This window comes from Sinocyclocheilus grahami, unplaced genomic scaffold (genome assembly GCF_001515645.1).
Source record: "Sinocyclocheilus grahami isolate Dianchi unplaced genomic scaffold, SAMN03320097.WGS_v1.1 scaffold102.1, whole genome shotgun sequence".
Taxonomy (NCBI): domain Eukaryota; kingdom Metazoa; phylum Chordata; class Actinopteri; order Cypriniformes; family Cyprinidae; genus Sinocyclocheilus; species Sinocyclocheilus grahami.
Window position 1 is genome coordinate 174,625 of NW_015505281.1, and position 25,876 is coordinate 200,500.

Genomic DNA, 25,876 nt, shown 5'->3' on the forward strand with positions numbered 1-25,876 from the left:
TTGAGTGTGTGGGTGTGTCTTGGTGATTTTTGTGGGTGTAGCTGTAAAGAATTAACGTTTTATTGAGTTTATGTGTTTCTGAGTAATTGAGAGAATTGATTATATTTTTAAAGCATGTGTCATAGTCTGAGCGCACACACACACACACACACACACACAGGTTTACATTTGTGAAAAGTGGGGACATCCCATAGTCGTAATGGTTTTTATACTGTACAGACCGTATATTCTATTGCCCTTTACCAACCCTACCCCTAACCCTACCCCTTACAGGAGACTTTGTGCTATTTCAGATTTTCAATACACTCCATTCTGTGTGATTTATAAGCGTTTTGAAAAGTGGGGACATGGGGTAATGTCCTGAAAAGTCACCTTCTCCTTGTAATACCTATGTCTTAACTTTGTCATTATACAAATTTATGTCCTCATTTGTCACAAAAACGCGTACACGCACACACACACACACACACACACACACAGGTAGTTGGATCTGAGTATCTGAGAGCAGGAGGAAGGAGGTTGAGTGAGTTTTGGGATGTTGATGGTCACTCAACACATTTACCTAGATTTTGTGTCATGTGACTACTGGTGAAGTCGGTGGACCGTTGCCATTCTGTTTATTATTATATATTTTTATTATTTTTAAATTTAAATTTATTATTTTGTTTTTATTTACTCATTATTTCTTTTTAATTTAACTTTTTAATTTAATATTTTTTATGTTTTTGTATTTGTATTTAATTTTTAATTTTATTTAGTTATTTTAAGTTATGTTATGTTATTTTATGTTGTTATGCTCAGTTATTTTATTTTGTTATGTTATGTTATATATTTTATGTTATAACATATAACATTTATGTTATGTTATGTTATGTTATGTTATGTTATGTTATTGGCAGGACAAAACCACATTGGCAGTATCAGTGTTTCCACAGTGGGAAATAGTGAATAGTTCCATTAAAAATATGTATCTGTAGTACATTATTAAAATAACTGCAGATTAAACAGAAATAATCTATTAAAAGAATCAAGTTTAGTAGTATTTCAACTGATATTTTGATATTTCTTTATCTCTCTGTGGCGATATGAGTATTTCATGTACGCATACCTGTGACAATGTTATCCACATTTCTGTGCCACAGGTCATGTGATCCCTGCTGGGTTTGTTTTGTGAGGTCAAAGGTCATGTCTCATCACATTCCATGTTCTCACATTCACAGATTCTCAAGTAACATTTGGAGAATCTGCATTGTTTTGCTCACCATAGAAACACCTGTTTATAAGCAGGTGACTGTTGATTTCCTGGGAAGAGGAAGTGATGCGCTGATGTTTATTTGCTGAGCTGCTCTGCCCTCATGTGGCAGGATTATGCTTGTGCAATATTGATTTTTTTGTCCCCCTCCAAATCGTGGAGCCCTACCGTGTAATCTCCGTTTAACAGCAGAATTTTTTTTAGTTTTTAGAAAATGTGAAATGAAAATGTCTTTGATTAAAAAACATGTTTTTTTTTTCTGTCTCAAATTCAATAATATAGAAATTCTATTGCATTAATATAGTTTTTAAATAGATTCTGATTAGTTTATGGTCCAGGATACCTTCACTTTTCTTTTCTATTTCCTTTTCCTACTCTTTCTTTTCCACCCATTTTCCCTGCTCTCTCTCTGACAGTTTTGTTGTCTTTCTCTGTATTTAGTGTTGATTTTTGTCTTTCCTGCTCCCTGTACAGACTCTCAAACGGCTGATTCCTGATGAGGTAGGTGCACACGCGTGTGTTTTAACACTCTTCCCCGTCTCTCTGTCACCTCGCCACTGACATCACCACCATGACCTTTAACCCTTCACCCTGCACCATGTGTCTGTAGCGCACACTTTGCCTCACGTCTGATCACGGCTGACCTCAGATCAGTGTTTGTGTGTCTCAGAAACTGATCTGACGTCACACACACTCACTCCTGTCACAGCCAGAGGAAGTGTGTGATGCCACGCTCACATGTGTGTTTGTGTTTGTCTGAAGAGTTGTCATGATGTTTCAGCAGCGGGCCAAATTAAAACTTTGCCAAAATGCATCTTGCCAAATGTCTATGGATTCATATTTGTATCAAGCAGAATCATGTAATGAGAACAGTCTACACACAAGATTTATATAATAAGAGAGCAGCTGCTAAGAATATAATTAAGCAGCACGTATAATGCATCAAGAATATAGTTTTATATATTTTTTCTTCCATTTTTATTTTTTATTTTTTTTTATTTTTCCAATACTGACCCAGTCAGACCAATACAAATAAAATAAAACAATATCAGGATTTATTAATTAACAAATTAATTAACTTATTTATTTTATTTACTAACTCTCTAACTTTTTTTGTTGCAAATTTTTACAAATGTACAGTTTTTTAAAACTTCTGTTACATTTTTACTTTACATGCTTGCTTGCTTATTATTGTTGTGCTTGTTATTTATTTATTTATTTTTTGTTTTAAGTAAAAAATTTTTTTAAAAAAATCATTGCCCAAATTCTAATGTATTCAAATTGGTTATTTTGATCAACAATATTTTGCAGATCTGTTAATTTATGAGATTTTCTTTTAAATAAATATGAATGTTTTGGTAAATATTTTTGAATCTATTAACTTCTTTAAAAATACATTTTAATAATATATATATATATATATATATATAATCATATTTAATCATTGTCAATCAATCAAAAAAAAAATCTAATCAATCAAAATGTTTTTTTAAATTAAAAACGGTCATGGTCATCCAAAAAATGTGTAAATCAAGATGTTTTTTTTTTTTTTTTTTAAAGGATGAGATTATCATAGGATAGATAGATAGATCTTTACTTTTTTTTCAAGACTCTCTGATACTTTGTGTACGTTTTGCATAAAAAAAAAACAGGCAAAATAGTATTGATTTAGGCTGTCAGCCTTTATGATCAGCTATAATAAAGATAATTATGATTTTTGACGAGATGTTCTATATCAGCTTCTGTTGTTTTGCTTTGAATGTGATGGAGGATGTGTGTGTAAGTATCTCCGATGTTTCTGCTGCTTTACTCTTGTCTCGACTTGAAAAGGTTCCTCAGAGGAGCCGTATGTCAGGATTGATCTGGAATTTTCTTAAATGCCTTTTGTTCTTGTTGATTGACAGACTCGATGAGATAAACGTATAAAGACAATTAAAATTGAGATGATATCAGTTTATTGTTCCCAGCAGAGCATGTTCTGTCAATTAAACGGTTTCTGTGTTCAGAATGAAATACTGGCATTCTATTTACTGCACAGTGTGCACTGCAAATGGAAGGTCAGATTTGCATTCTTCTTATGTTCTACGTCTTTGCCAAATGCAGTAAGACATTTGAGTCCATGCATGCTAAAAACTCATAAACTGTGCATGTAGGATGTTAGTATGCCATTCTGAACATGCAGTGACTAAGACACAGTGTAAAATCCTCCAATGTGTTTTTGCTGTGTTCTGAGCTTTGACCTTTGACCCTGTGTCAGCTGGAGCGCTTCACCAGCATGCGGACGAAGAAGGAGAAGGAGAAGTCGGGCACGATGGGAATCAGACACTCATCAGCCGCCCAGTATCAAGTTCCGTCCCAGAGCGCCTCGCTGAACGAGCTGTCAGACGAGTCTGTGCTGGAGCTGTTTGAGCAGATGCTGGTGAGTGTGTGTGTTTGTACCCATAAGTGAGCTTAACCTGACAAAATCTCCATAAACCCCGTTTTGGACACATTCTCATTTGTAAAACTGGTAAATAAAGATTTTTTTGCAACTGGAAAAATGCAGAAAGTTTTCTGTTAGGTTTATGGTTTGGATTAGGTTATAGTATTTATAATTAGCTGTATAAGAAAGATATATAAAAACAATAAAGTCTATGCAGTATTCCAATTTAGCTAAGTAAACGTGTTTAAAACATTGCCGTTTTCATTTCTGATTAATTTGAATATGTATGTATTTGTTTGTTTGTGTGCCTGGTTTAAAATATACGTAACGCTAATTTATAAAAAATAAAAAATAATAATGAAACATACATAAATGATAAAATATCCAAGAAATTATATTGATGATAAGCAGTAAGCACACTTTTTGGTCGAACTTGTTAATTCATAAAAATAAAAATGAATTGTCATAATTTTATACCACGGCACACTTTCATAGTATAAAATTATTAATCTAAAAAAAAAAAATATATATATATAAACATACATTCATTAACACACATTTTAGTTCTCTATTTATTAAAACATCTATTTATTTATTTATTTAAAAGAATTGTAATATGAATTAAATAACAATTAATCATTTCATGCTAAAAGTTAATTGAATTAAATAATATTAATTATAAATTCATAATTCATGACTAACAACACACTAATGTTGTGGGATATTTAAAAAATATGAAAAACCATAAAACTAGTGGTATTAAAAACAATATTTAATATAAATATAATAATACAAATATTAATCTCATAAATATAATATTTTTCATGATAAAAATACATTATTTAAAAAAAAAATGAAATTATTAAATTGATATTCATGATAAATACCCATTTTGTTTGGATCTATTAATTTATTTAAAATAAAATAACAAACAATTAAAAGGTAGTATGAATTAAAAGCAATATTTTCTCTGTTTTCCTTCACAAAATCGTCTCTCTCTGTCTGTAGGTGGATATGAATCTGAATGAGGAGAAGCAGCGGCCGCTGAGGCAGAAGGATATCGTCATCAAGAGAGAGATGGTGTCTCAGTACCTGCACACCTCCAATGCTGTAAGAACACACACAACATCTGTCCATCTGTCTGTCTGTCAGAGTTTAGTTTGAATTGACTGAATCAACACCTCTGCTGTAAACACACAGACGTTCTGTCTGAATCTGAATTCATCAGTGAGTCTCAGAGGTGCTGAACATGATCAGGTGCTCTTCCTGTCACACTCACAGGATGTGCTTCAGATTTCTCTGCAGATGTCAGAGAGAACACTGCAGCTCTGGATCAGAATCTGCTTTCTTAGTGCTGCCACAGGACTAGTTTTACTAGGATACATTTTATTGAATCTTTTTACCTGTGTAATATTGACCCAGTCAGACCAGACACAGATAAAATACACACACATGTATGTATTTATTTTAAACTTTACTTTTAGTTTAGTTTGACTTAGAGATATGATATTTGATGTAGAAATATGAAATTCACTATAAATATGTGTGTGTTGTAGTGTCTAAATTGTCCTTTTGAAATGGGAATAGTGTTAATACTTTCATTCAAAGTGACCGTAAAAGCATAAATGTTACAAAACATTCTGATTTCAAATAAATGCTGTTCTTTTGAACTGTCAATCCTGAAAGTCCTGAAAAAATGTCAGTTTATACAAAAATATGAAGCAGCACAACTGTTTTCAACACTGATAATAATCAGAAATGTTTCTTGAGCAGAAAATCAGCAAATTAGAATGATTCCTGAAGGATCATGTGACACTAAAACACATTTAATCAGCAGCGTTGATGTGCAGTATGAGGCTTTGTAGCATCATTACAGGCGAGTGACCTGATCATCCTGTAAACTTCTTTGACTCTCTGTGTGTTTTAGGGTAAGAGTCAGAAGGAGAGCTCGAAGTCAGCGCTGATATACATCCAGGAGCTGAAGACCGATCTGAGAGACACACAGTTACTGAGCTGCCTGGAGTCACTGCGTGTGTCATTAAACAACAACCCCGTCAGGTACACACACACACACTTACAGTGAAGTGTCTCTATGTGTCTGATATCAGCTAATCGTTGTTTGTGTGTTTCAGTTGGGTCCAGACGTTTGGAGCCGAGGGTTTGGCTTTGCTTCTGACATTCCTCAAGAAACTTCAAGACGAGAGAGAAGAACCTTTGTATGACATAAATACAATACACACTCACACACACACACACACACACACTCACACACTCACTCACTCACTCACACATTCATTTTCTAGATGTATCTTATATAAGAGTGATTCTGTATTGAAGGAAAGTTTTGACTACTTTTACCTGTGTAATATTGACCCAGTCAGACCAGACACAGATAAAATACACACACATGTATGTATTTATTTTAAACTTTACTTTTAGTTTAGTTTGACTTAGAGATATGATATTTGATGTAGAAATATGAAATTCACTATAAATATGTGTGTGTTGTAGTGTCTAAATTGTCCTTTTGAAATGGGAATAGTGTTAATACTTTCATTCAAAGTGACCGTAAAAGCATAAATGTTACAAAACATTCTGATTTCAAATAAATGCTGTTCTTTTGAACTGTCAATCCTGAAAGTCCTGAAAAAATGTCAGTTTATACAAAAATATGAAGCAGCACAACTGTTTTCAACACTGATAATAATCAGAAATGTTTCTTGAGCAGAAAATCAGCAAATTAGAATGATTCCTGAAGGATCATGTGACACTAAAACACATTTAATCAGCAGCGTTGATGTGCAGTATGAGGCTTTGTAGCATCATTACAGGCGAGTGACCTGATCATCCTGTAAACTTCTTTGACTCTCTGTGTGTTTTAGGGTAAGAGTCAGAAGGAGAGCTCGAAGTCAGCGCTGATATACATCCAGGAGCTGAAGACCGATCTGAGAGACACACAGTTACTGAGCTGCCTGGAGTCACTGCGTGTGTCATTAAACAACAACCCCGTCAGGTACACACACACACACTTACAGTGAAGTGTCTCTATGTGTCTGATATCAGCTAATCGTTGTTTGTGTGTTTCAGTTGGGTCCAGACGTTTGGAGCCGAGGGTTTGGCTTTGCTTCTGACATTCCTCAAGAAACTTCAAGACGAGAGAGAAGAACCTTTGTATGACATAAATACAATACACACTCACACACACACACACACACACACTCACACACTCACTCACTCACTCACACATTCATTTTCTAGATGTATCTTATATAAGAGTGATTCTGTATTGAAGGAAAGTTTTGACTACTTTTACAATATTTCATTCAACAAAATATGAAACAATATTTCATTCACATTTAGAGCTGCAATATAATCTTAAGATGCCATTGTAATTATAGTCATGACTAGAGGTCGACTGATGTATCGCTTTTGCCGATTAATCGGCACCGTTAGTTGATTGCTGGAACTATCGGTTATCGACAAAAATCCATGCCGATAGTTTTCCGAGTTGCGTCCATTGCTAAATGATAACACTTTAAAATAAGAGTCCATTTGTAGCATTAAGATTAATAAAAGCTGTGTAAGTATTGTTCCTTGTTAGAGTGTTAATTTCAACATTTACTATTATTATTATTTATTTTACTACTACTACTAGTATGGTTCAGTACTGTTTTTGTTAATAAAGCACTATTTTAGTTTTTGTTCAGTATGAATTTTAAAACTATCGGTTAATTAATCGGTATCGGCCAGTGTGGTCCAACCTAGCTATCGGTATCGGCAAAATCCACTATTGGTCGACCTCTAGTCATGACTAAAGGGTTCGTTTAGACACGTAACCCTGTAAAGCCTGACATATGAAATCATTATTTTTATTGAATGGCTTATTGAACCTTTAGACAAAATATTAAAACAAATCTAAAAAAAAATGCATATGTGTTGAGTATCTTATTTGACACATCAGGCTTTTATGGCTCATATAGTCTGATATAGTGAGAATATGGTGGGAAAACATAAAACATAAAAGACAGACTCAAACAGAGCAAAAATATGCAATTTAGTGCAGATGCTGATATTTGTGTGGACAAAAAGTATACAATTCTGATTGTAATAATGTAAATCAGTGAGATCTTTATAACAGTATAGCAGATACTTACATAAAATTATATAAATATCAATCGTCACTCCATATCTCCAATAATATGTCTTATGATTATATTTAAATGCTTACAGTAGTTTGATGATTAATGCAATATAATGATTATTGAGAGATGAACAAATAAACGTTCTTCAAAAGCCTGATGTCACATTTGATACTGATTTTTCAAAAAAATTATGTTTGGGTAATCAAGTAAAGTTGCAACTTCAGCAACAGCAAAGTTTTGATCATGTTGATCATTTAGAGCAGTGTTTCCCAACCGGGGTGCCGTCTGTCGAGAGCAGGGGTGCAGTGTAAAAAAATAATTTTTTAATATTTTTAAATTGCTAAAATGTCCAAAAAAGCATCTATTATATAATATACATTTCTGATGTCGCCAATAATTAGAGATGCATCAAAATTTCGGCTGCCGAAAATTAGTTCACCGCTCGGGTTTCACTTTCACGTGGTGTGACTCTCTGCGTGTTATCCCGCTCTATCCGTGTGCGCTCCGCTCAGTCGCTCCACTCGTATACCGTTCATGCTCATCGGAACAGCAAAGTCCACTCAAAAATCGAGCTGACAGGAAACATCGATGTAGTACAGTATTGTTTCTGTCTGCAATAGCCCTACTGTGTTGTAACATGGTGTGGTATATGGGCAACTCTGGTAACGCTGCCCTCTCATTCATTGATCTGCTAACCGTTATGTTATGCTCACGTGTTCTGATAATAACAGCTTTCTAGGACTAAACATTATTTGGATAATTGGTTAAAAAAAAAAAGTTTAATATCTTACCCCTATTCTTAGTCCTACCTGAAAAACTAAAAAGCAGTTTATTTAATTCGAAAGCCTGTCGTTATTTTTTATTTGTGCTATCATTATTAATTTCTTTATTTGTTCTTACTTTATTACTGACTGCTTATTTGTTATTTTTTATTCAATTCAAAGTTTGAAATCAAGCTATCTCGTGCTACTGCACCAAAATTACCCCACAGTGAGCAAAAATTTGTGAGATAGCTAGTTATAATGGTAATTAAATAATGTTTACATATGTATAAAAGCCTACATTAAAATCTGTCATATAAATTAGTCTCTTCATTAGAAATTAGCTTACTGATTGACACCATTGATGGACAACATTTTTTTTAATAATATTAAAAATATCTGTATGACATTATATTCTGCAGTTCTTCCCTGTTGTACCGAATATCTGTACTTTTCAAATTATCATATCGAAGTTAGAAATTCAAATATTGTGACAATTTATTTTGTAGGGTGCCACAAGTTTGTTAAAATTTCCAAAGGGTGCCGCGACTATAAAAAGGTTGGGAAACACTGATTTAGAGGCTTTAGAAATTTGCTCATTGTATATAATACAGTAGAATTTACAGGGTTAGTATTTTTATACTTGTATATAATGTTAAAGTATTGGCCAATTCGCATCCAGGATCACAACAATCCATGTTATAATATGCAAATGATTTTAAAATGCACCTCAAGCATGATGTTTGCATTTATCTCTCTCACTCTGTTTCTTACAGGAATGCTGGGATTGGTGTAAAATGTCAACATGAGATAATTCGATGTCTCAAAGCGTTCATGAACAACAAGGTCAGAGCAGATCTGAGCTCATACTGTAACATAGACCGTGGAAACTCTTCTTAATGTCTCTCTCCATCTGTCTGTCTCTCTCAGCACGGTCTCAAAGCTATGCTGACATCAGAAGAAGGAATCCCTCTCCTTGTCCGATCCATCAATCCAAACGTCCCGCACATGATGGTGGATGTAGTCAAACTGCTGTCTGCCATCTGTATCCTCGAGCATCCAGGAAACACGTGAGTGTGAAGCTGAAAGCAGAAGCTGTGTTCACAAACTCAGCAGTGTATTCAAAGGGCATTTCAATAGCCATACAAGCTCATCAAGTGCCAATTAGATGCCCAAGAACAGAAATCATGTTCACCTGAGGAAGTTACCATAGCAACAGTGCTGTGGGACCAATTAAAACCTTAATACTGTCACTATTTACCACTATTGATTACTATTTACTTCATTGTAACTTGTAGAGATGTAAGACAATAGATTTGCACAAATAAATATTCCACAAATAAAACTAGTATTTTGTTTAAAAATGATATATTATTTATTATATATTTGTATATATATTTTCCATTATATTGTTATATTTTCTTTTCATTTTAATTGTAGTTAATATTTTAGTAGTATTGTTGTTTTTGTCATTTAAAATTATTTGTCTGTGTGTGTGTATATATATATATATATATATTAGGGATGGGAAGATTCCCCGATTCACTCGGTGCATCGGCATAAAAAGTTAACGATGTGATGGATCGGTTTAAAAAGTGTGCCAACAAAAAAATAAGTCAAATAATAGTATGTGAGACAGTGGTGGTAATATCATTATGTTCTTATTGGTCAGTAGAGGAGCTTAGCTTAGCCTGACAGTTAAACTGCTTTAGACCAGGTTAGTTTCCCAGCATAAGTTGCCACAGTGACTAAGCTTGATCTATGCCTATGTTAAATTTGCTTTATGGAACCAAATAATTTGACAATGAGTCAGACTAACTGAAAGAAGCCATGCTTATTTGGTTAACTTGTTTTATGAAACAGACCTCGAGGCATTAAAAGTGATCATATTTTCTCCATTGCATCATATTGCATTGAATCGAATCGAATCGGAATCGGATCGCACTGCATCGTGACCGGGGTGAATCGTATCGTATCGTATCGCATCGCATCAGTAGCTGCTTCATATGTATCTTTAATGTATTGTATCGTTGGCTATGCATCGAGATGCATATCGTATCGGCCCGAGTCATGAGATGCACATCCCTAATAAATATATATATATAATTTGAATTTTTTTATCTCATTAACATTTTATCATGGTAGGTTTTAGCTGACTGAGATTTTCTGTATTTGTTTTGTATTTGAAGTAAAGCTGAAATAAAATAAAATACAAATATTAGATAAAAAAAACTGTGAACTGAAATCAATTTAAGTGCTACAATCACGGAAATAAATTAAAAGGTATATAGAAATATATAGAAAAATTACAAATGACAAAACCACACACAAAAGTAACAAACTAAAATGAAAATGAAAAACATAAATATAAAAACCTCATTCAAAATATAAATAAATACTATAACATAATTTATGTTACAGCCCTAAGTAGGCATTAAGTCATTACACAATGTAACAAGAAATTGTAATAACATATTAGCTTGTATAAATTGTCAATATATATTAGTTTTCATGAACACTGTTAAATGGTGTACTGTAAAAAATAATGTGATTTTCATATTAATAATGTCAAACTTAATAAAAAAATAAAAATATTTTATTAAAAATAAATGATATACAAAAAGTAATGTGATTTTGATATTCAGAATGTCAAACTTAATAAAGAAATATTAAAAATAAAAGCAAAACAAAACTTTTATAAACACTTGTTTCACTCTGTTAACTAAAAATCTTCCCAAAGCTCTCAAATATCATTCTGACTTGCGTTCAGTAAAAAAAAAAATGCCACCAAAAATGAGCAATCATTTCACATGTATAAAAACAAGCACAAATGAGATGTAAGTGCTAGAGCAGTTGAAGACAAACCTCAACAGATTCCGCTTTAAATTATCCACAGAGTCTCTTATTATGCTTTGCGTGTGTTTCAGTCATGAGCGAGTTCTGGAGTGCATCACTGAGCAGGCTGAGGAGCAGGAGATCGAGAGGTTCCAGCCGCTGCTGTCCGGCATGCATAAAAACTCCATCACGCTCAAGGTAAAACACCCGCACGTGACACTCCGGAACACAGGCTGCTGATGGGATGTCATTTCACTGATGTGTGTGTGTGTGTGTGCAGGCCGGCTGTATGCAGCTGATCAACGCTCTCATCAGTCGAGTGGAGGAGCTGGACTTCAGGATCCACCTGAGATCAGAGCTCATGAGACTGGGACTCAAAGACCTGCTGAAGGTCCTCAAACACAAAACACAGCACGCCCAAAAACTGACATGCAGTTGAATACTACTAAAAATGAATAGCAATGTTGTCTTTATAAAATATTACAAGGACTTTCAATGATGTGTTTGCATTACTGTAATTATAATTTTATCTCTGTGCAGAAAATAAAAAAAGTGCAGAAACTCAAATGAATCAATGAATCGGCTTTGTAGAATAAATCAGATGTTATTTTAGTATCATTGAGATACTATTCTAGTTTTAATTAATATTTTGAATTTAAATTGAATTTTGAATTTAAATGTTGTCGTTTTTAGTAGATTTGTTTTAATGTCTATATAGTTTTTATTGAATTTTATTTCAGTTTTAACTTAAGTTATTTAGTACATAAATTTAAACTCATTTAAAATGATAAATGTTTTGGCAGCTAGGTGAAAAAAATCTTTGTATATACTTTTTATTTTGGTTAATGTAAATGTTATTTTATTATTATTATTATTATTTTTTTTTAATGGTATTAGTTTTAGGTAATGATAATAACTCTGGATCTGACAGTGTTTTATGTCTCAGCTCTCGTCAGGGATGTTACAGTGAACTGCAACTAAAATTAAAACCGTTAAAATAAATTAATTAATAAAAAAATAAGTACACGCATACATGCATACATTCATATCAACAGAAATAAAATATATAAGAAACATATTTAATTTTAGCTAGTTTCCAATGCAGACATTTTCATTTAGTTGAACTTGTACAAAAACAACTAAAACTGAAAAAAAAATTGAAACTATATAAGCTTAAAACTTATAAAAATGACAAAAGCACACAACAAAGTTACTAAAACATTGAAATTAAAATGAAAACGGGAAATATAAAAAGAAAAATTTAAAATACTAATAAACTATATTAGTATCTCAATTATATTGTATATGCACATGTGCAATACAACATGACCAACAATCATTTAGTGTTTTCACTTGAAGTTCATCCCAACTTGTTACTGTCTAACTCATCACTAATTTATATAATGGCACAATTAATTTCAGTTTGACTTAGATTCTGTGTTTGTGTGTGTAGGAGGTGAGGTCGATAGAGAACGAGGAGCTCAAGGTTCAGTTGCAGGTGTTTGAAGAACAAGCTGATGATGACTCTGAAGATCTTCGCTCCCGGTTGGACGACGTTCGTCTTGAGATGGAATATCCTTTACTGCTGACTTTAATCTGTCGAAGACACCTTTGAAGAGCTTTGGATTCAATGCTGGGCTTTGTAGATGTATTATTTAGGCTGTTGATTTAATATTGTATTGGATTTGATTGTAGCTCAGAAACTGGCCACCTGGTGTCTCAAAAGTGCAGAATCATTATTACAAGCTGAGGCGATCCTTCAGCTCATATTTTACACTATAGAGGCTCATATCACAAAATACAGGATTTAGCCTTACTCTTTAAAAAAACTAAAAAAAAGCACGTTCTTTTCCCGTTTGAAGACGTTTCATAACAGAGGTCATTTACATTTAGAAGGCACATTAGTGTTTCCCCTTCATTTAAGTAATGAAAATTAAACAAATTAAATTTTTTGGAAAATAAAGGTCATTTAATACTACAATTAAAACATTGAAGAAATATTGAATGCTTATTCCTTAAAAATAAGGTTTTAATAATTTTAGTAGTAGCAGTCTGTTACGTGACCGTTACTAAAATAATGGCAGGGGAAACACTGCACAGTAGCAAAATAAAATTAACAAAACAGTCTTGTTTTATTGTCAGTGAGGAAATGAAAATATGACTGGTTTTGTGCAAGAAGCCTCGATTATCATTGGAAGTGGGCTATAAATACAAAATACACTGAGATGCAGAATAAATAGCCTTTTTTTTAGTAGATTTTTAAATCTGATTTTTCAGGCTTTGTCCACCAGGTGACATCAGGAAGTCTAAGCTGGATCTTGTGTGTTTTTCCGCAAAAGATGAACAGCAAGAGAGAAAAAAGTACAGTTTAATCGAAATATTGATTTGAAAGTTGCATTTTATAGTCTTAGAAATGATCACAGTAGAGCTGAATGAAATATATTATATTCATGTAATATTCACTGCAGGTGTTATTTTTTATAATTCATTTTTATATTTCCGGTTAATTTTATGTGCTTTTGCCATTTTTAATCATTTGTTTTAAAAAATATTTCTAAAGGGTTTTTAATTAAGTTTTAGATTGTCAAATGATTTTAGTACTTGAGACTTACTGAGACGCAAGTTAATACCCCAGGGAACTTTTCTAATTTTCATTTAGATGAATTCCCTCATCAAATATATTATTTTATATTTTATTGTCTATTAGGATTTTTTTTTTCTTAAATAGGTTTGGTTTTAGTTACCAATAGTAAGAACACTGGACAGATGTATTTTCAGTTATGGAAAGTAAACTACATCAAATGTTTTTGTTGTTGTTCTTTAACTCTGTTGTCACTGATGTGACTGAAGTCTTCCAGATCTTGATGAACACGGTGAAGGACTCTAAAACTGAACCTCTCTTCCTGTCTCTGATGCAGCACCTGCTACTGGTGCGAACCGACTACATGGCCAGGTACGAGCGCTCACCTTCACCCTGCAGTGACCTTTAACCCTGTCGGAAAACTTCACAAATGAATTTTGAGCTAGCTGATGCGTGCTATATTGATGAAACTGTGGCTGACAACTTGACATGCATATACAAGCGTGAGCTTGAGAGGTTATTTGACTGTCAATCACTGATGTTACAGCTGTCAACTGCTCTCAGCTTATGAGAAATGTCAGAAAGTGATGTTATTGTGTGCTTGCAGAGCAAGAAAAACACCTGTCAAAACTTTGGACAAAAACCTGAATTGAATAAAAAAGCACAACCAGACAGAACACACAGGGGTCAGACGCAATACAAAAGTCCAGTGCGCTCCCTATCTGTCTGCTGTCTACATAGGCAAAATAATAAATGAAAGGAATATAATGAACGCTTTTCTCTCTTCATTAACTATCTTAGATAATAACTGTACTGTTCTCAGGGATTGTCTTCCTCATGAAGGATTAATTTAATCAAAGCAAGGCATCTTGGAAGGTTGTGTAATTCTACTATTTACTGAATCCAGCAGTCTGTAAGTGGCCAGCGATGACTTGACTTTCTGTAGGTGGGTCACTAGGTTGTGGAACAGAGCTAATGTCTTCATTTGGGTTAACTGTTGCTGTGGTTATGAGTGTAACTGAGTTAGAGAAGAGGAATGATTTCATTGTCCCGTCTGTACAGACATTATTGGATCTGTTCCCGTTGTGTGTGTACGTGACAATTTCAGAGTCACATCTCATTGCAAATACAGTGAATCCCAAACACTGACTGTGAACGTGGACCAGGAATTATTTCAAGCGATAGCTCACCCAAAAATAAAAATTCTGTCACAGTATTATTTATATGCTATTATAGTATTTATTTCTATTTTAGTTTTCTGTTTTTATATTTCCATTTTAAATATGAATTGTATGTGATTTTGGACATTTCTATTTAGCTTTAATTTATTGTAATTCAGTTTTAGTAATTTTAGTACTTCAATTTCAAATTATTTCAGTCAGATAGCATTTCTAATTTTTGTTAAGTTTTATTTTAATTTATTTTTAATTTTATATTTTATTTTATTGAGTGAAAATGATTTTCAGTCATTTTAGTTCTGGTTAACAACAACAACCTTTTGTTTCTCCAAACCTGTATGACTGACTTCTGTGGAACATAAAAGAAGAAAAAGACTTGTTTCGTATGCAATTACAATGAACAGAAACCTTTTAAGCCTCAAAAAAGTATGCAAAAGCATTAAAAAATATATTTTGTACAACCCTGGTCCTATATTACACATCTTCTGAAGTCATATGATAGCTTTATGTGAGGAACTGACCAACATTAAGCTGTTATTCAAAGAAAAATTATTCTTTCATAAGTACTGATGTCCGATTTGCAAAAGTATTTTCGTTTGATTTTAATCTTTTAAATCAACAGTGAATCTGTTGATTTGGTTGTGAATTAGATCATTGAATTAGTGAAAACCAGATCAATCCAATTACTTCTCACTGGAGGTACAGATTTTCAGTAATTATAACCTATATTATATTCTGTTTCACTGCGTGAGTCATATGGACTGCTGTTCTGATGCTTTTACCTCAGTCTCTATTCAGTATAACAGCATAAAAAGAGCAAACCAGTGCAGTCTTTTCAATTAGCCTTTTATGTAACACAAAAGAAAAAAGTCTTACAGGTTTGGAACAAAATAAGGGTGACTAAATAGAGGCAGAATTATGAATTTTGGCTGAACTGTCCCTTTAAGAGACAAGATCGTAGTTATTCTCATGAGTGAGTTTGAGTTTATGGATAAATGAGAGAAACCGGAGAGATGGATGCCATCAGAGACGAGGAGACGTTTGATTGATGGGCAGCAGGAGGCGGATGCGGTTGCCGTCGGCGACCAGCTCTGAATAAGAACCCAGCCACTGTATGACACCCCCGCTTCAATTAACTAGCAGACACACACAAGCATGTACACACACACACACACACACACGTCGGTGCATTTAAAGGTTTTCTTGGCAGAGAAATGATTGCAGTGGAGAAAAGACATATTTCTTTCAATTCTGTTTCTCTAACCTGCACGTCTAAAGTCTCCCACACACACTCTTATTCTCTCTTAAAACAGCCTTTCACACACACACACACACATACACAGCAGAGAAGAGCTGGTGGGAGTGTGCAAATACATGGACAGATGGAGATGTGTGTGTGTGTGTGTGTGTGTGTGTGATGGTTTGTAAACGCTTTCAGGATGTCAGACTTGTTGCTTGTTCCTTGTCTGCTCAATGTGATCCGACAGGCAGGAAATTGGAGAGCCTGTTTCTGTCCTGAGCCTGTGTGTGTGTGTGTGTGTAATGTTTGGAATAGAATGCTAGTGTACTGCACAGTATATACTGTATACTATTTTTTAAGTATGTGGAATAGTATGCGATATGAAACAAATTTTCAAATAGTACTGTAGTATACGTTTTCAGTACACTGCAAGTGTAATTCATGAATAAAATAGCTTGCATTTTTAATTTAATTTCAAGTAGAGCTTCACGAATTATTGTTAGGTTTGTGATCTTGATTTGAACACTTATGCAAACTTATTCCTAAATGACCACAATTCAGCTATGACTATTAAACTTTTGTTAAACACCTTTTGAAAGTAACTTAGTGCTTCAAATACATATTGTACCATTACATCGTTAGGCCAGTAGGTGGAGACAAATTACTTAAACAATTAATGTTATTTAACCATTCAAGAGTTTCATTCAAAAACACTGATTCACCCAGTAATGAGCGAGTCATTGTATCATTCATTCAAACTGTTTTGAATTGTGATTAATAATCAATAAATAAAAAATAGATGTTTTAATAGACTGCAGCAACATTTTATCAACTTCTAGTAAATAACATTACATTTTAGTAGTCTATTGAGAAGGGAATCATGATCTCTATTAAAAAATATATAAATTATTATTATTATTATTAATAATAATAATAATAATACTAATAAAAATGAAAAAAAAAATCCAGAATTGTGCAGCTCTGATCTCCGAACAAATAATGAGTGACGATGATGTTTAAAAAATCATGGCTAATTTTATCAAATATTTGTCGTAGATTGTTTGGGTTTTTCATGAAAACTGAAAATTCACATATTGCGCACAGTGTGCATACTGCACACTGCAGAAACGGAGTACTTGGCTATATTCTAAACTTGTCTAAGCTTTTCAAAAAAGCTAACAGAAGCCTGTTTGACTATAGTCCAGGTCTTAGGATAGTTTTGAGTGAGAAACAGACCCAAATGCAAGTTATTCACAAGCTTGAATATTTGTGCCGAGTTTGAATGTGGCGGAGTGAGTGAGATTTGATTATCTTTGAGTTACTGTTGTATGACTTGAAGACATGAAATATAGAGCACGAGTCACTCTTAGGTCCTTTTTTGGAGTATGAGACCTCATGGAGAACATGAAATGATTAAATAATGCTGAAGTATTAGCTGAACTAACCATTTAATTGCAGATTATGAGCAGAGAAGTGCAATAAATGTTGTGAACGTCTCGTAAGGAGGTAAATGAGTTTTGAGAAAGGAGCAGCGCAACAGAAGTGCGAGATGGAGCGGATTGCAGGTCTTTCTCTGCTGCCATCAGCAGAATTGTTTCATGCGAGTTTCTCTGCAGCGATTAATGTGCTGACACACGGCAGAAAGTGACGACGCCTCCATATAATTATCCTCCAAAAATAACCGCAGCTCAAATCCCCGAGCGGCCCGTCTGCCCACAAACAAACTCTCATTTCACCACTTTAATCACTGAGGAGAGAGAATTAATTAGGATTATTCTGATTTCTCCAAAAGCCCCTGGTTGAACGAAAACGAGCGGCTGCGCTTTCTTACAGACACTTGGGGTCTCTCTCGCTCCACCGAAGAAACCGGGAGTTTGATGGAGGGAAGGGAGGGAGAGAAAAGAGGGCAAATAAAGGGAAAAAGAAAAATGAAGAATGTATCGAGTTCGTTTCACACCAGGTCAAGATGGCAGATTTCTCACAAATGGACTGTCTGGAAAACCTCTCAAATATCAAACCATCACACACACACACACAAACACGAAGATGTCACCTATCTTCACTCTCTCTCTCTCACACACTCAAAAACAATCGAAAAATATTTAGACCTGAATTTAAGATTTATTTATTGGAATGTCCATCCATTTGGATTACACATAATACATTAACTAATAAACTTAATGTGATGCATATTTGTCAGGGTTACATTTTTTGTAGTAGCACTCATAAACTAAATGTGCTTTAAATACATAGTAACCAGGTTTATATATTTATCATCAGTAAACTGATTGGTTTCAATCTCATACATATTGCTTGTTTTTTATATATATTTTAAATATCTTTTAAACTAAAAGAAAATGAGAAATGTTGCCTCAGAAACTAACTGACATAAAATACGTGTTTATATTTGACTTGCAATCATGTTAAGTAACTTTTTTTATGGTTAACTATAATAAGCCTTTTCAACTGAATAAATGTAATTGTTTTCATAAGGAGTTGTTGATTCTAAGCTACTTGATTAAATGCATGATTATTTAAATAATACAGATAGCTAATAAACTGTGCCTTGATTATTATTTTATTTTTTCATTTTTGAGTGCAGAAATCTTTTTTTTTTTTTACCTGTTTCATGTAAGTCAGACAAATATGCATCCCATTAAGTTTGTTGTATTAAAACTATGTAATTCACATGGTCGGGGCAATTTGCATGCACATATATAAATCTTATCTCACTACACACTCACACACAATCCCATATGGGCTGCGTTTCAAAACTAGCGAGCCGCCTGCCTAGACAGCATTTCTAGTTGTCATAATGCAGTTTTGATGGATAAGATTGTCAACAGGGTCTCATTTTGAAAGCTCACTGGAGGTCATCATGGATGGCTGGTGTGTGCAACCTTGTGCCGAACAGTGTGATGAAAATCTCTTATTTTATTTTATGAACTCGCCTCTCGATATCTCTGTTTGGCTTCAGAATCTAGTCAAACACAGATTGACGTCTGTCTGTCTCTGTTTGTCCCTCAGGCCTCAGTACTATAAACTCATCGATGAGTGTACGGCTCAGATCGTTCTGCACCGGAACGGCTGTGATCCAGACTTCAAATGCAGGAAGTTTGATCTGGACGTGGGCCATCTGATAGGTAAGAGACTAACACAAGACACTGTAATGCCACATTTGGCCACAGAGAGGCAGCGTACAGAATCAACCACAAAATATCAGAACATCTCAAATCTCATCCAGAATAATCGGGCGTGACATTGAGAGTGCTCCACAAACAGCTCTTTAGGATTTAATAAAAATAAGCTCATTTTGTCATTAGTGTGTAGTATTTGTCGGAGACAGCCTGTGGTGTGGCTCACATTAGCTGTTTGGGCTAAAGCTTCTCCAGGTTCACTGAAAAAATATTGAGGCCTAAGATTTGTGTATTTTAATTAGAAAAATGTCCATCCGTTTGGATTAGACTATTTTAGCATAAACTAAAAAACCTAATGTGATGCATATTTGTCAGTTGTCTGTATTAGTAATCGTAGCCATATTTTAACCATGTTCACTCTTTCAATTGAATAAATGTAATTGTTTTCACAATGAACAGATTTATGCTGATTCTAAGCTATTTGAAACATTTTTAACATTTCCTTCTTCCTTTTCTTCTGTACTTCCCAATGTAGTTTTCATTCAGTACTTCCCTCTGCTTAAACTAAACTACGTTCTTCCTTCCATACTACCTTCAATATTTAGAAACTTTCTTCGCCCTTTCATCTTTCCTTTTGAGCTTCCTTGTGAATTTTCTTTTCATACTTGCTTCCATACTAACTTCCATACCTCCTGTCATACTTCCATACTTATAAACTTTCATGCATACTTTACACTGTACTTCCTTTCAAACATCATTCTGTACTTCTATCCTTCCTTTCAAACTTTCCATACAAACATCCATAGTTTCTTATTTCCTTTTGAACTTCTTTCCAACCTACCTACTTCCATTTATTCCTTCAGATTTCATTCTATACTTCCTTCCATACTTCCATCCTTCCTGTTATACTTCCTTCCATACAAACTTCCTTACTTCCATTCATCTTTCCTTATAAACGTTCTCCCTCCCATTCTACTTCCATATTTCCATTACTCTTATCAAACTTTCATTCTTCCTTTCAGACCATCCATCTTTCCATTTTACGCTTCCATCCCTCCTGTTACACGTCCTTACTTCCCTTTGAACTTTCATGCATACCAAGCTCTGTACTTCAGAACTTCCTTCTGTACTTCCATGCTTCCTTTCATACTTCCTTTTGTACTTCCTCCTGAACTTCCTTTCAAACATCATTCCACACTTCCATCCTTCCTGTCATTCCTCTTTAATTCCATATGAACTTCCATGCATGCTATACTGTTTATTTCTGTACATTTTCAAATTTCCTTCCTTGTGAACTTCTTTATGCATTTTCCTTTGTACTTCAAATTTTGCTGGCATACTTCCTCTTGTACTTCCATTCTCTCTGCCACCTGTGATCTCATTATCATATCTCACCAGAAACCCCTCCCATTGGCTGCTGACGTCAGCGCTGATCCTCTCGCTGACTCGCCGGTTAAACTAAGCTTTGTTCGCTTTCCTGAGACTCTTTTTGGTTTGTAACGCCACATATGCGAGTGATATTGATCTGGAGTTTAGAGAGACTTTAGGGCTTGAGAACAGACACAGAAGAGTTTTCCAGAAGCTTTAGATGAGTAAATGTATGCTGCCCTTTGTGTGGTGATTTCAAAGACGCTTTTGGGTTTCTTATTTTAGTGTGAGTTTGAGATGGGATGGAGCGAGCAGCAGATTTTAATTAGATCGTTCAGTAATCAGAGCACGAATCACAGGAGGAAAAGAGACTCGTCGCAGTGAAGGGCACTTTACACACACACACCTCTAAAACCATCTATTCACTCGCTGGCTGTCTCTCTTTCTCTCTAGATAACATGGTTGATCAGACCAAAGTGGAAGTGAGTGAAGCTAAGGCCACGGAGCTGGAAAAGAAGGTATTGATTCGGACAAACACACGCTTGAGTCTGGAAGAATGACACAGATTTCAACTAAATCATTGTCTGGCCCTCCAATATCGATCAACATCAGCAGATCTACTGCGGCAAACACACACACACACACATGCAGCCGCTGCTCCCAGACGCCCCCCCGCTGTCTCAGCGCGCCTGTCAGTTGACAGATGTGTAATTTGGGAGGTGAGACGAGCAGAACTGAGATTTCCTGTCTCTTCCTGACATCTTCCCTCTAAACTTACCAAACACAGTCTACAATTACCCTGTGTGTGTGTGTGTGTGTGCGCCTTTATCTGAATGCATGTACTGTTGTGTATGTATGCAAAAAAAAAACATATCCGGGTCATATTTCACTCCCAAATCAAAAAAAAAAAAAAAATCAAAGAGAATAGAGCTTATTATAAGCACTTTTTTTTCATTGTGACATTATTTCCACGAGTTAAGCAAAATTAACCCTCGAATTCTCATTACCATGTTTTACTTTATTTTTTTTGTGCCTCTCAATAATTACTCAAATTACGTTCTCATTAGTGTAATGCAGTGTTTTACTACTGTATTGCAATTTAAAAGCGGATTATTTTATATCATTCATTACGTTTTTGATTAATTTTGAATTATCACCACAAATTAAATGTAATGCTGTGCAACAAATTCTACTATTATGGATAAATGTTACAGGTAAAAATTACATATGTTTATTTTTTTTTCACATGACATTAATGATGACCATGATATTTCTTTTTCATGACAAACACATTTAACCTTAAAAAATGTTCATTACCATAATTCATCCTGATGTTTTATTTTAATTGAATCTTTGCAACTTATTAATGATTCTTATTCGACTCTCATTGCTGTAATACAATGTTTTCTTACTGTATTACAATTGACCAATGTTATATAAAGATTAAAATTATTTTAATGGAAATCATTAATTAAATACAATGCAGCAAATTCTGCCATTATGTATAAATGTTACCGATGAATGTTATGTATTTTTTACATTATAGCAATGAAAATTAATTTATTTTTATTTTCACGACAATTAGGCAATTAAGTTCTCAATATTAAACAATTTCTTTTTCATTACTGTAATACGACCAGATTTTTTTTTTTCATGTTTCATACATATATATGTGTGTGTGTGTGTATATATATTATATACACTCTCTTTCACACACACACACACACACACATATATACACATATACATATATAACATTTGGCATTTTGATACTTATAAGCTGAAAGGAATTGCAGCAAATAAAAATACAAAATACATTTTAAATCACTTATAAATCAGTGAATCTTTTATAAACAGATTTTTTTTAAGTAAAATATATATTTTTTTTTGGGGGTGCAATGTAACCATGACACATTATTGTCAAGTTTCTGAGATTTACCCTTCTGTGTGTGTGTGTGTGTGTGTGTGTGTGTGTGTGTGTGTGTGTTTCTCTGTCAGAGCTCAAATAATGTAAACACTGCAATACTCTCTGCTTTACTTATTCATTTGTGTGAGTGTGTGTGCTATCGGGCTTGTCAGGCGAGTGTTTCCTCTTTCTCTCTTTTCCCCTCCTTCCCTTTCTAATTCAGAGTAATAGCAGTGTGTCGTCAGAATAGCGACAGCAAACAACTCTCAATACTAACACATGGAGAAAGTGTGTGTGTGTGTGTGTGGTAACAATTCCACATTATTGTTAAGATTCTGAGATTTTCCCTTTTGTGTGTGTGTGTGTGTGTGTGTGTGTGTGTGTGTGTGTGTGTTTCTCTGTCAGAGCTCAAATAATGTAAACACTGCAATACTCTCTGCTTTACTTATTCATTTGTGTGAGTGTGTGTGCTATCGGGCTTGTCAGGCGAGTGTTTCCTCTTTCTCTCTTTTCCCCTCCTTCCCTTTCTAATTCAGAGTAATAGCAGTGTGTCGTCAGAATAGCGACAGCAAACAACTCTCAATACTAACACATGGAGAAAGTGTGTGTGTGTGTGTGTGTGTGTGTGTGAGCGCGCATGTGACCCTTCCATTTCCGCTGCTGTCACATAATTGCATGTCTGGCTAGCAAACACCCGCCGTCAATGTCACCGGAAATTGTCAACGTCTGTCTGTGTGAGGCAGAAGGACAGATTTTGTGGAAGTTTGTAAGGTGAATACTAAAATCCACAGAGGCTCCATTTCGGCTCAGATTTGTTCTTGAATCTGTCCTCTGAGTCGCCCGCGCTGACAACAACAACAATCCACCTTTATAGTGATAAACTGAGGGTCACTGTGTAAACACGGGTCACCTGAGAGTTTATTGATAACACAATATATCACTTTGGTCAAATGAGGATTCAAACTGTTTTTGCAGAATATACTCGGCACGGTATACAAACACACTGCCCTACTTGAGATTCTGCATGCGATGCGCTTGACCTTCTGGATGACGCGCACAGAATTAAACATGCAGTGTAATGAGATCATGTGATGTGCTGTAGCATATTGCGGTTTGAAATGTTTTTAGCATATTATTTATTTTTTAAGTGCCCTATACAGTATACACTACTGTTCAAAACTTTGGTGTCAGTAACATGAAAAAACTGAATTTTAATCCACTTAAATAAAAACAAAAATCAATGTTCAGTGCTCAGCATTAAGTTTTAAACATTGTTAATATTAAGAAATGTTCCTTGAGCAGCAAATCAGCATATTAGAATGATTTGTGAAGGATCATGTGACACTGAAGACTGGAGTAATGATGCTATGTATTCACACAGAAAACTGTTCTTTTGAATTGTAATAATATTTCACAATATTAATGTTTTACTGTAATTTTAATCAAATAAATGTAGTCTTGGTGAGCAGAAGAGACTTTTCATAAGCATAAAAAAGTACAGATCTCAAACCATTCAAAAGGTTTTCACTTGAATCACTTTTATTTGCCATAAATGTGTGTTTTGTGGTCGGTGGTTTATGCAGATGTATGTTGTTCTGATGATGGATGCTCTGTTCTGTGCAGCTGGACGCAGAGTTGATGGCCCGTCACGAGCTGCAGGTGGAGCTGAAGAAGATGGAGTCCGATTACGAGCAGAAGGTTCTGGATCTGAGCACTGAGAAAGAGAAGCTGGGGAAAGAGAAGAATGACCAGGAGAACGAAAACCAGGGCCTGCAGTCAGAAATCAGCCAACTCAAAGAGAAGGTACAGATTCACAAATTCATACATCTATTTGAAAAAAATGACTTAAGATAGCAAGTCTTAATTAAAAGAAATTCTGTTAATCAACTAATCGGTTAAAGTCATGTTATTTTGTGTATTATTTTTTAAACATTATTAATTTAATTGTTTTAAACTCAATTGTTGTCCATTTATCAGAAAATGTGTCAATATCATAAGTTATTTTTCTTCATCAATAAATGTGTCTGAAAAACAAGACACCACATATTAAGAAAGCTGCAGTGTGGCAAAATAAGTTAGGTTTTTAAATACCAGTCTGCTTCAATGAATCCAAAAACAAATTCAGCACACATTTTCCAGTAACGCACCCAGACGAGACTCTATGTTCCTCTATAAATAAGTGGGCAGTTCTTGACCAGAATAAACTGCAAAGTCGACCAGATTGTGTTTCTGTGAGACTAGAGAGAAGTATGAACAGAGAAGAGAGTAAACAAATGTGAGAGAAGGAGAGATATTAATAGAACAGGACGGACAGAACTGATGTTTGTGGGTTATCTAACAAACACCGAGGCGCTCCAGATAATTACAGTGGAAAGAGATGAAGCACAGCCGTCAGCAGAAGTTCAGATGTTTGGACGCTCCATCTGTCCGTCCACATATAGTCGGAGAGAAGTTGCTGAGCTCAACCAACCCGCCACCTACAGATAAACAAGCATCAGAAACTTCAGCTAGAACCCCGTGAACTACTTCAGATTCTCTCTCTTTCTCTGATGTGACATTAGCAGGCTGGTCATTTTTAATGAGTTCTGCCAAGTTCTGGGTAAATAAATTATGCTGCTAATTAGACATGAATTTAGACACTCCCTCATGTGCTTCCAACTCTGGCCTGACCTTCTTCTGTCTGTCTGTCTCTCTCCCTCCATCAGTTAACTAGATTTTACATTTTATGCTGAAATCATGAGCAATGCCTGCCATGCTATGGTGTTCTTGATTGTCACAATTTTATCGATAACCTAATTTACACGCCACACTTAAATAAATAGTGATTTGAACAAATCCCTAATACCCAATTATGGTCTAAGAATCGTTACAGAGAGAACTGACTTTTATATTTTGTCAAAAAGTGTTTTTAATGTTCTTGAGTGCCTCTGTGTTCCCTGTTTTCTCAAAATATGTCAAATAATCCAAGACTGTAGTTAAACAAAACTACAGATTAAAAAAATTATACATTGGAACGCAACAAAAATAACATGACTTTATCCAATGACTTAATTC

General features: G+C 34.5%; 1 protein-coding gene across 1 annotated transcript in view; it reads left to right on the forward strand.

Annotated features, from left to right (window-relative positions):
- LOC107588363 (protein diaphanous homolog 1-like) overlaps nt 1-25,876 on the forward strand; it is a 138,356-nt gene that overhangs the window by 25,049 nt on the left and 87,431 nt on the right. Inside the window, exons 2-15 of the mRNA XM_016276437.1 lie at nt 1,727-1,753; nt 3,510-3,671; nt 4,683-4,784; nt 5,602-5,732; nt 5,807-5,890; nt 9,354-9,423; nt 9,508-9,647; nt 11,505-11,610; nt 11,693-11,803; nt 12,866-12,984; nt 14,249-14,365; nt 19,439-19,554; nt 21,370-21,434; nt 24,446-24,625. Coding sequence (XP_016131923.1) covers nt 1,727-1,753; nt 3,510-3,671; nt 4,683-4,784; nt 5,602-5,732; nt 5,807-5,890; nt 9,354-9,423; nt 9,508-9,647; nt 11,505-11,610; nt 11,693-11,803; nt 12,866-12,984; nt 14,249-14,365; nt 19,439-19,554; nt 21,370-21,434; nt 24,446-24,625 — 1,530 coding nt within the window. The remainder of the gene's footprint in view (nt 1-1,726; nt 1,754-3,509; nt 3,672-4,682; nt 4,785-5,601; nt 5,733-5,806; nt 5,891-9,353; nt 9,424-9,507; nt 9,648-11,504; nt 11,611-11,692; nt 11,804-12,865; nt 12,985-14,248; nt 14,366-19,438; nt 19,555-21,369; nt 21,435-24,445; nt 24,626-25,876) is intronic.